The sequence below is a fragment of the Mastomys coucha genome, unplaced genomic scaffold (genome assembly GCF_008632895.1).
Source record: "Mastomys coucha isolate ucsf_1 unplaced genomic scaffold, UCSF_Mcou_1 pScaffold8, whole genome shotgun sequence".
NCBI lineage: Eukaryota > Metazoa > Chordata > Mammalia > Rodentia > Muridae > Mastomys > Mastomys coucha.
The window spans coordinates 42,354,267-42,366,327 of NW_022196914.1; the positions used below are offsets into that span (position 1 = coordinate 42,354,267).

At 39.7% G+C, this 12,061-nt stretch overlaps 1 protein-coding gene and 1 long non-coding RNA gene across 5 annotated transcripts in view; one reads left to right on the forward strand and one right to left on the reverse strand.

Moving 5' to 3' along the window:
* Adgrv1 (adhesion G protein-coupled receptor V1) overlaps window positions 1–12,061 on the reverse strand; it is a 543,529-nt gene that overhangs the window by 293,640 nt on the left and 237,828 nt on the right. For 3 of the 4 annotated variants that reach the window (XM_031360570.1, XM_031360571.1, XM_031360569.1), the window contains 3 exons: window positions 10,767–11,016; window positions 10,129–10,268; window positions 7,424–7,584 (listed from right to left, as the gene is read on the reverse strand). In XM_031360570.1, coding sequence (XP_031216430.1) covers window positions 7,424–7,584; window positions 10,129–10,268; window positions 10,767–11,016 — 551 coding nt within the window. Of the gene's footprint in view, window positions 1–7,423; window positions 7,585–10,128; window positions 10,269–10,766; window positions 11,017–12,061 lie in introns of those variants that run through there. The other variant, XM_031360572.1, reaches the window with a different exon arrangement.
* On the forward strand, window positions 273–11,371 carry LOC116083797. The gene is made up of 4 exons (XR_004115918.1): window positions 273–396; window positions 485–515; window positions 8,677–8,775; window positions 11,305–11,371. It is a non-coding gene; the product is annotated as an uncharacterized LOC116083797 (long non-coding RNA).

The window sequence follows — 12,061 nt, forward strand, 5'->3', positions numbered from 1 at the left end:
AAACAAGAGACGTTGCAATAATTTAACATTTGGTTCTCCGAAATATTCTCTGAAATTGTGGTGTGATCTTTTAGAGTAAACCATATGTTAGAAGAAAAAAAAAAACAAGAATTAAGCATCTACAAAATAACCTACATGGGGTCTTCTGGCTTCGTTTTCCATTTAGAAATGCCTCTCAGACCGCATTTTAGAGGAAAGGGTTTAATTATATTTTATATTTCAAGAGAGCAATAGAAGCTTTCTGTAACGAGGTAGAAGACTTTTTATCTACAACTCCTCCAGAAGTCGGGAGCAGTCCAGTCTTAGCACAACTGCCGTAGCACTCTGGGACAGGTGTGCAGGTGTTCCAGCTGCCTGGGAACCTACCCACACAGGTGACAGTGCTCCTGCAGACAGGTCAGTCATGCCAAGTGTGGCAGCTTTTCCATTCTCCACTACTGGGCCTGGTGCTCACAACTCACTAATGTGTCCTTTCTGTCTCTAGGATAATCACAAGTCGCTTAAAGTCCCTCCAGGTGTGTGCTTATGTGTGTATACGATATACCGACATAAAAGCAAGTGCTAACCACATTTTTCTTCTCATTATAAATCACATGATCATGAATATGTATCTCCTGCAAGTTTCCTGGGGTCAGTGGTAACAATTGAAGGCAAAGGCCTGAGTACCAGCCAGGGGAGGAATACACACATTTCCTGCTCACTGTATTTCATAAGAATAATTTAGTGATTTTTTCCTTATTTCAGTGATCAAGTCTCTATCATATTCCTGTTCCATCACAGAAATTTAGTACAATTAAGTGTGACAAGCTTAGAAACATCTGATTATGGACACAAAGCTTCGTTAAAATGCTACCATGGCCACTGGTTCTAGTTCAGGATTCAAAACCAGAGACAGGAAAGTGGGCTGGGTTGTATTAGCCTCTAGGCAGACTGTTTTGGAGTTATCTAGCTGCGCTGGTTAGGTTTTTATCTCAATTTAACACAAACCAGAGGGCACGAGGGAAGCTTAAATGAGAAAATGCCTCCCTCAGATTGGCCCATAAGAAAGTGTGTGAGTTCCAGGACAGCCAGGGTTATACAGAGAAACCCTGTCTCGAAAAAAAAGAAAGAAAGAAAGAAAGAAAGAAAGAAAGAAAGAAAGAAAGAAAGAAAGAAAGAAAGAAAGAAAGAGAGAAAGAAAGAAAGAAAGTGTGTGGGGCATTTTCTTGATAATTTCTTGGGAGGGCCTTGCTATGAGGAAGGTGATCTTGGGTCATTCAAAACAGCAGCTGACTGAGTGAGCGAGCAATGGAGAAGCCAGCCAGGAAACCATGGCCTCTACGCCCTCTGCTTCGGTTCCGGCCTCCAGGTTCCTTCCTTGAGCCCCTGCCCTGACTTTCATTCATGGTTGACAGTATCTGAGCTGCAATCAACCCTTTGCTCTCCAAGATGCTTTAGGTTTTATCACAGCAATCTGAAACTAAATAGAACACTGGTTTATTCTTTCAATGAAGAATTCTCCTCTGCTGAGAATCTTGAGCCAGCTGTGCTCTACACTAGGCGAGCCGATCTGGCTTTGGACGTGATCTAGAATACTTAGGCTTTAAAGAAATAAATATTTTAGTTACCGAGTTTCTAAATCACTACATATGAATTTAAATACTCAAAGCACTTAAACTAATATACAAATTTAGCAAAATAACCTTTCCTCAGTCTGGAATCTAAGTACTTAAGTTCAGGATACATACTTAACATTTACAAAGAAATATTTTAATTGCAGTTCCTTAGCTTCAGTTCCTTAATATAAATATTCAGATCATAAACATAGAATGTATAATGATAGAATTTCTAAAATAAAGTATAACAAACTATAACGACTTCATGTATTACCTAAATACGCACCCGACAGTCTTAACATTTTTTTTTCTTGGCAATTCTGTAGAGAAACAATCCGCTTGATGAGCCATATTTCTCTTTTTCTAGCCCCATGTGGATTATAAATTGGGCTGAGAGAGAAAGAGCCTTCACGTTTAATCCACTGACACAAATGATTTTCTACACATTGGAGAGAGGGATGGTAGAAGCAAGCATGGCTGTTCACAAACTAGTAACCCTGATGACACGGGGTTTAGTTACGATGCAGACCTGAAGCAGAGATCTGTTCTTTGCTGCCATCTGACTTGACCAAAGAGTTTATGTGTATACACAATCTTGGATATGTGAATACATGTATGTGAATATAAATATGTTTATATGTGAGTAGGCAGGGCCAGGAGACATTGTTGTTCAGTATATTTTACAGATAGGAAAAAAAAACCTTTAATTTAGCCCCATGCAAGACAAATGTTAGTACATTTTCTACAATTTTCTTTAAAAAAAAAAAAAAAAACGTATAAATGTTGCATTTTCATGTGTCTGTCTATCACTCTCCCTATCCCTGCTCCCTCTAGATGAATCCTAATGAGATCAGCTTACAATTGTCATCTTAAGTCAGTATTGGCTCTCTGGCTTTATTTTTTTTCTCACCTTTCTACCTCTTGCTACCTGTGATTCTACTGTTTCATTACAAATGCCGCGACGGAGTTGATTCTTTAAGTTTTGCCTCCATCAATGTACTTTGATTTCTGCTACTGATGAGCTAAGAATGAGAACAAAGACAATCAACCCTAAAAAAGGTCTCCAGTGGGAATGAATGTCAGCAAGAAGCCCCTTGAAGCACACAAGTTCATGGAATAGGGGAAGAGATTCTGTAGCCAGAGAGATAAGAGCCTTGGTAATGAAGGAGTCAAACCTGAGCACAGGAGCGACCAGCCTGGGGAAATAGTTGAAATTTTCATATGTTAAATGAAATAGAATTTAAAAGTCAGTCATATTCCAAGGATTCAGGACCACCCGTTGCCAGTCTACCACATACTGTGTAAAACATCGTAATCATCACAGAGAGCCCTATTGCAGAGAACTGGTCATTGCTCCTGAGTAAGGAAAGAATATGTTGCATTTCAGAAGAATTTATATGGAAGTGACTAAGATAATATGACTTGAATGTACAAAGTTGACACATGCAAAAATTACATCTGGTCTGAAGCACTATGAGTTACTTATTTTTTTTTTCCAACAAGAAATAAGATTGAGGGCTGGCGAGATGGCTCAGCGGGTAAGAGCACTGACTGCTCTTCCGAAGGTCCTGAGTTCGGATCCCAGCAACCACATGGTGGCTCACAACCACCCCTAATGAGATCGGACATCTTCTGGTGCTTCTGAAGACAGCTGCAGTAAATTACACTGGAGCAAGCAGGACCAGTGAGGCCCAAGTGAGCTGGCCGGAGCAAGTGGGGCCGGCAGAGGTCCTGAGATCAACAGCAACCACACACATGGCCATCTGTACAGCTACAGTGTATGCATACACATAAAATAAATAAAAATGAAATCTTTAAAAAAAAAAAAAAGAAATAAGATTGAAAGCACTGGATGTCAGGTGCTGTGTCCAGCAATACTCAGCAAGATGGATGCTGGCTGGTCTCCCAAGGATTGTGTCCAATTTTGCCTGTCTCCTGTTCCAGAAAGTTACTGGCTTATGAATGTTCACTGAACATGGTTTGGTCAAGGAGATGTCAGGACAGCATTCTAGGTGACTTTTATAACGGTTTCCATTTGCTTTTAATGTGGATTCTGCCTTGCTACACCTGGACACTGCCAGTTTGATGCTAAAGGTGTTACAGCCAACTGAGACCACAGCAGAAAAAGGCAAAGTAGAGCTGTGTGAGGAACACAGAGCAGGGAAATAAGAAGAGATGGTCGGTCTCCTCGGCATAGTAAGGTAGGAGGAGAGGCGGGATCTCAGCAGCATCGGTATCCTAAGGGGCCTAATTGTTCATTCTGGGAACTAAGCCAACCTAAGATGTTTTCAGTGCCTCCTCTTACGTGCAGCCCAACTCATGCCAAATAAAACTCCTTTGCAGACACTGCTAGTTAAACCTATCATCCGTATGCTGTGCCAAGCATTTTAGGACTAAGTGACTGCTTTCTCATCTAGATTTGTCCCTTCAAACTCTTGGTTTTTTTTAAAGTCCTATGCATTATTTAAAGGTTTTCCCTTGGGGATAAGGTATCACTTAATTGAATGAAATTATTTGGATAGCACACTCCTCCATAATCATAATAGGTATTTCAAGACAATGGTTTCTGAAAAATCTGAACTTGATGTTTCTAAAGGAAGTTGACCAAAAGTTTCAAAACTAACATTTTAGGAAAACAATTCTGAGGTGAATGCAATTGTGTTCAGATTTAACTTGTTAATTATTGAGGCTCTGTTTCTCTGGCAACCCTACCCCAACCCCCTTGTGTGTATTCTGAGTTGCTTCATAACGACTTTTGTTACTGTCAGAAATCTTTTCAGGACTAGCTGGTTTTTATTACCTTGAAAACTTATCAACATTTCTCCTTTCAGAGGAGAAAAAAGGCACACCTTAAGAATTTTGCTATTCTATGAAAGATTGAACAAAAGAATGATCATCTTCAAATATTTTTTGTTAACTTTCTTAACCTGGAAGGCTTATATTTAGCCATTTACAAATTATTGTTTAATATGGAATTGACATTGTGTGGGCATTCACACACTTAGTATTCGATTTTAAGTAGATAGAACGATTAGCCAATCAACAAAGGACACTTTAGTTCAGAAAATACGTTAAAGCAAGCGATACCAATATGAGATCAGGCCCACCTCTAAAACAGTGCAGAGCCACTCGCATTACAGGACATTGAACTTCAGACACATCAACACACCTGAGTTCATTCAGTCAGCTAAAGCGGAAAAGAACTATGCAATGATTGTTGTAGGATCTTGTTAAAGTTATAAGATTGTAGAACTTTGTTAAAAATGCAGTCAGAAAAAAAATCCAATTAGACAGTCATCTACATGGGATAGGATTCTAAGAGCTACAGAAAAGCCCAGGATGATCTGTAATCATTGTCATCCAGGCAGTTGCACGCATGCACCGCAAACCTGGCTGGTCTTATTAGTAATTATATTGGATTCTGACATTGTCACCCGAAGCCATCTTAATTTACACTTCTCCCAAGTCGTCTCCATGGAGAGGCAGAGAATGCAGAGAGCCCCTTTTTATTGCATATGTCCTTTTATCTTTTTCACTCTAAGGAATAAATAGCCTTAGGTTCCTTTTCTTGTATTTGGCAAACCTGGGAACTTCCAGGTGTATCCTCCCCGCTTCGCCTCTCTAAATGGAGGGTTTCTAAGCCTCTGTCCCCCTCCACCCACATCTCAAACTGTCAGCATTTCGACCCTTCTGCTCTACACCATGAAGCAGAACTGCAAGGCATCCTGCCACAGACATCCCAGAATTTACTGTGACTAAAACTAACAAAGAGACCAGCCCCTATGAATGTGTGCATTACTGCACTCCTGAAAAGAACCAGTTAATTGTTACCAAACCTGAGCCATCCCATTTGGCCTGATCCAAACTACGCTGTATGTGTATGTAAGAAACAGCCAGTTGTCTTTTCTAATTCCTTTATGGAATTAGAAAATTCTAATTCCTTTATGGAATTAGAATATTCTAATTCCTGTAAGGCCCATCAGAGGAATGGGCATTGGTTCTAATGAAGAGAAAACGGTGGCAAAAATGGACAGGATTTCAATGCCTTACTTATTAAACATCTGAATACAAGAGAAAACAGAATCATAATTTCAAAGTCTGGACCCTGATCCCCAAGTCAAAGGTACAAATGTGGATATTAACATTTAGGATCTCAAGGGTGTGAGCAGGTCCGTGTCTCCTTTTCTGCACCAACATAGGAAATACCGAATGGCCACCAGATCTCCTAGGACATGCTCAGGTTCTGCTATATCTACATGAAATTGACAAAACTTCTTTTCGTGTTCAATGTTTCTATAAAGCAGGAGATTCCTGTAGGTCACAGCAGTACTTCAATTTGTTTGTAAAATAATATGTAGACTTTTATTTCAGTATAGTTAAGAATGTATTTCACTATTCTATGACGTTTCATTGATTAAAACGTGCCACTACTGAAGTACACGAGTCCCTCTGATTTCAGAGCCATATTCACCTGGAAGGATTTACTGGGGAAGAAATGTCGTCCACCTTTTATGAAAGATCTAATTATGAATAGGAAGTTCTTTAATTTTTGTGATGGAACCTAAGACTCAAAATTCACATACCATAAGGAAAGTTATAACTATGTAAAATTAAATTATACTGGAAACACTTAACGACTAAGCCAAGAATAATAATTAGTTATTGACTTTATTGCCAAAAAGACTTTCTAATGAATAAAGATTATTAGATGGATTAATGGTACAATATATTTAGAAAGATAATACCTCTCAATAACAGAAAAAAATCATCACTAAAGAATATCAGATGTGTGTGAGTTAATACACTTACTACCCTGAAATTCAAGATGACTTGTAATCCTAAGTACATTGAGGGTGGGAATTCTGTGGTATATTGACTCATAAAATCAATAATTTACTCCATTTCCTAGAACTAGCCAATGACAGCATCAGGGCTTGAACTAAGGCAACCTGGCTGCAAAGTTATGGTTTAGTCATTATCCCATACCAAATTATGTGCATAGCATATTGTTCCAAGAGACAATGTGTGGGGTGCTTTACAAGGGAAAATAGGGTACAGCAAAAGCAGAGATAAGGCTTGAAGTAGTGGAAGGATTCTTCTCATCACACTGTCCAGCACAGGAGGATAAGTCTATATAGTTAGGGTGTATGGAAACAGTTTGATAGACATTAATAAAGTCCAAGTTCCTATGACTGCAATAAAAGAGAGACTACATATGTTGAGTGAAAGATAATTTCTTTCATAGGGTTTTATATATTTATAATTCTGAAGTTGTCGACTGCCAATCAACTGATGGGGAAGACTATCTCTTTTAAGGAAAACACAAAATCTTTATATGTATTGACTTATATCCTCCCAATGTTCTAACTGTAGAGTCTGAGTTCTAAAGCACAATACACCATGAACAGCTCCCTATCCAATTATCTAGCCTCTAGCTTACATGAACAGTATCCCATACTGTTCAGGAGTTAACAGAGGCAGTCCTCCATAACTGATGGTTGTATTCATTAATGATTAAAACAAGGGACAAGCCAGGCGGTGGTGGCGCACGCCTTTAATCCCAGCTCTTAGGAGGCAGAGGCAGGTGGATTTCTGAGTTCGAGGCCAGCCTGGTCTACAAAGTGAGTTCCAGGACAGCCAGGGCTACTCAGAGAAACCCTGTCTCGAAAAACCAAAAAAAAAAAAAAAAAAAAAAAAAAAAAAAACAAAAACAACGGGACAATGCTGCGTTCTAGTACATTCATATCTTACATACACAAAAGAACTGTGAGAAAGGTTCATTCTCACATAGATTTTAAAATGCATGACTTGGAAACCTTGCAACTGACCTGAAATGCATATCAACCCAGCAGAGAAAAAAGCTTCATTATACGATGATGAGTTGTCAGTCTGGGCGTAGACAGCATACATAGACATGTGTGAACAGGCACATTCCACATAGTCCAAAGCATCTTCAACCACTTTGCAAAACTGGCCGTCAGACAACCAGCTAGAACAAAAGACAATAGTCACTGATCTTTCAATAATATTTCAAAGATGTTAGGATTGTTTTAAAAGGAAAAATAACTAGCTGAATTAAATGTTCTTTACTCAAGACTTGAGCAGACTACATTTTCCAGAAGAAACACTGGAGGGAACATCTTGTCCAGAACATGACCCAACAGATTCCACCATGACACCTTAAGAAGCAGTGTGCATGCATGCCAACCACACCTGCCAGGGCATTTGCTGTACCGAGGAAGTTAGCCCTCCCAGCAACGGTGCAGCAGCCTTATGCATCCTAAAACAAATGTGCTCTTCTCTGTCATTCAAAATTTCCCACTGCTTTGCATATAGCCATGCCATGTGTGAATCCTGACAGATCAGTGTAGCCATGGCTTCTATGAATCCCAACAGACCATCAGAGCCATGGCTTGTGTTGTGTGGTTCCCTATTGAACAGCACAGCTGTCTTAGTTAGGGTTTCTATTGCTACAACAAACTCCATGACCAAAAAGAAAACTGAGGAGGAAAGGAGTTATGTGGCTTACATTTCCACACTGCTTTACATGACCAAAAGAAGTCAGTACAGGAACTCAAGCAGGGAAGGAACCTGGAGGCAGGAACTGATCTAGAGGCTGTCGAAGAGTGCACCTTGCTGGCTTGCTCTGCATGGCTTGCTCTGCGTGGCTTGCTCAGTCTGCTTTCTTATAGAACCTGGGACTACCATTCCAGGGATAGCATTACCCACAATTAACTCCCCCATTGATTACTAATTAAGAAAATGCCTTACAGCTGTATCTTATGGATATATATTCTCGATTGAGGCTCCCTAGTCTCCGATGCCTTGAGCTTGTGTAAAATTGACATAAAACCATTGTATATGTAGAGTTAACCCCATAGACTCATATATTTGAGTACCTGGAATTGGTGGAGCTGTTTGAAGATTAATGGGATGTGGCCTTATTGAAATAGGTGTGGCCTGATTAGAGGAGGTGTGTCACCAGGAGTGGGCTTTAAGGTTTCAAAAGCCCATGCTAAGCCCAGTCTTTCTCTTTGTCTCTCTCTCTGTCTCTCTCTGTTTCTCTCTCTCTCTCTTACAGATAAGATATAAACCCCCATCTTCTGCTCCAGTGCCATGGCAACTTGCTCCCTGCCATGCTCCCTCCTATGACGGGAATTAAGTCTAATCCTCTGAAAGTGTAAGCATGTCCCAAATTAAATACTTTCATTTGTAAGTGGCCTTGGTCAGAGTGTCTCATCATAGCAAAAGACCAGCAACTAATAATATATTTGCTTTCCTATGAGTCCCTTGAGTCATGTATCATAAATATATTTTATAAGGAACTTCCAGTACTTCTCTCATGGAAGTTTGTCTTACTGACTGTCAATCAGTGGCTACTTCTTGAATACAGTTTTTCAATAATCTTGATCCCATTACTTTTCTAATGATGTAAAACTTCCCAATTCAAAACGCAGATTTCATCTTGAAGCTTCCATTATGCATTAGATGAGGGTTAAAGATCATTTGTGAATTATTGTTAATATTATTATTTGACTTACAGACTGTTAAACACACTGTTTATTTTAAAATGTGTGTTGTAGATGTCTTTATTATATCTAGCCCACTGAACACCACAGTTTAGCAATGCAACACACTTGCTTATTTACCCTTGTGATCATGTTGCTAAGAGCCATGGCTCACTGCCACTGTTCAGCATCATGAGAGAGCATCATATGGCATATCATATGTGGGAAAGATCAGAGTTCAAAATGTGAGCAGTTTCAGTAAAGCACATACTTTTGCATAAGCTTCAAGTATGAAATTGCTAGGTTGAACCATCATATACGGAGACATTTCTGTATCAGGTTTAAGATCCAGCATCAGGCATTAGGAATTTCCATTCAAAATGTTTTATTGCAGGGAAAGAGAAATTAACCCAAATGGATTGTTTGGTTTTCCTGTCAGCCTATACTTCAGTAATAAACAAAATCTCGTGGCTGACATTGACAGTTGAGCCTTCTCCTAACACGACCAGACCACATAGCACTGGCTCTGAGTGATAGTAATTTCTTCAGGAACTCAACTCCAGAGGCCAAAGAGACTCAAAGAAACACTCAACCTCTCATTTATGCTTTTATCCGGATGTATTCCCTAAATGGGCTTTAAGTCAGCTGTGATCAAGAATTCTTAAACTCTGTCGATCCCTCTAAACATAAGGCTCAGACACTGAACCACAGAGGTCAGGGGTGTAGAAAGGAATTTGCTTTCATGTGTAACAAGTGAACAGATAAGTTCAATTACTGAAGGGCTTGCAATATAGCCCTTGAGAAGATCTGTAATGAAGAAAGAATGCTATACTGCACACAGAGTTTACTATCAACAGAGTCTCCATTGGAATGATGCTAGACTAGTTTTGCTACTGTTTTACAGAAGGTATTGCTCTCCTTTCTGAAGTCTTCCTCGAGGCTACTATCTATGTGTTGTACAAGCAGATGCAGTGCTTTCAGGAAGGGAAGCAGCAAACACCGAACATAAGACTTAATAGCCATACCTGGCAGCAGCCTGATTCCAGAGGAGACACAGAGATGTGTGAGGAACAATTCTAGGCTCAGCTGCATAAATCCTGTAGAGAAGCTCATTGTTCTTAGGCAGGGGTTGTGCACTCTGACCTTTCACATTCAAAGACAACACCTATATTGTCAGAAGAAATGAGAAATTTAGTGGTAATTTTCCAATTAGCATTACAACTGAGTCTGCCAGTTGGAACTGGACTCCATTTCTCCAGTACCTAGTGCCTACAGTGTTCTCTTCAGTCCCACTAGCTGGCTCACTTCCAGACTCTGACTGGCTTTTCACTGTCACAGCTTTTAGCTGACAACACTCACTGTAAATATCATAGGCTGACTTTCTTAAAAGATAGGTATGTGCCAAGATATTACAGCAAGGAAAGCTCTAGTTTTATACTTTGTTGATACATATGCACATGCACACACACACACACACACACCACAAAAAAGAAAGTCAACATTTCCACCTACATTTGAAGCCCAAAACTCTACAAATGGCTTATGAAGAGAGAAAATTTTCCATGTATCTGACCAAAATAAAGTCTAATCAAATGTGTTCCAAGTTTGTCTGCTAAAGGAAAAAAGATAAAATAGCAGTTGATTTTAAAAAATGAGAGAGTACCTTGTCTTTTAAGGCAGGAAGGTTGTCTCCTGTAATGAACCACTGCTGGCTGCTGTACTCCACAAACTGTACTAATGTGCATGCACTTTTCGCATCCGGCATTTCTGCCTCAGGAACATCCAGTAACCTCTCTGGAATTTGAATGTAATCACCTTCCTTCCCTTCAAACTTGTGTCCATTGATTTGCTGAGGGTGCCAGTGAAGAGCCAGAATTGACAAATATGGGCAACTGTCAAGGATGGTTTTGCTTCTACAAGAGAAAAACAAGTCTCTGTTGAGTCGGCAGGCATTTGTATCAATATATCAGATTGTATTTGCTGTAATGTTTAAACTGAGAGTTTTTCTCTTCTTGTAGAACAATGACAGGACCAATCCCAACAATGAAAAGCCATCTGCTTTCGGTTTACATGTGATTCTTACATCTCTCCACATCCTTTCGCCTGATCTTTTCTTGTAACCTAAACCAGGAGTATCTGGAAGCTGTTACATGGCTATCATAATACAATCTGTGGCTTGAAATGTACTTTTTCTGTGTCAGTCACAGGCTGGAGTAGAACAGGCTGAAGAGAGGGTATTCCCATCAGAGTGGAGCCTTGTGTTTCATTTAGAATCATCCAGGACATACATCCACAGCTGGGTTTTCATCTGAGCCCTACTGCTCATCTGCCAGTACATCAGAACCTTCTAATACAGCCATCCAGCTGGTAAGAAAACAGCCCTGAAGAACGGTCTTGATGCTTCTGATTTCTATTTTTTTTCCACAGTCCTTAGAGATAATAAGATTCTATGCTCAGTTAAATTGTTTTCTAATCTCAATGTGAGTTGAACGAATGTGGACTGGATTTAAAGTACAAGTGATACTCCAGCTGCACTAAGGCAAAATCTTTACTTAGAATGTTTATGATTCGAGGAACGTGAATCTGTAACTATTTCCCATAAAATCTGTTCCTGGATTCATCATCTTTGCATCAGCAAGCAGATACCAAAATAAAATAAAGATGAAACTGGCCTTCAAAAGGGTAGAGACTATGTTAAAGGTTCTATTTGCCCCAATGGATATAGAGTATGTAGATGAATTGTGGATTAAAATGATACCTTGCTAAGACCTATAGCATGAGAAAGGTTTATGCTTTCTTAGCATAAAAGGTAAAGTTAAATGAAAGATGTGAGATGTGAAAGAGCAAAACGGAGCCTTTTCCTCGAGCTGTGTGTCCTCTCTATCCTACGTTTCAAGGCTTACATGACAGCATTGGCTGTATCAACCACACTGAAGGGCAGGCCTGGAGGTGACCAGG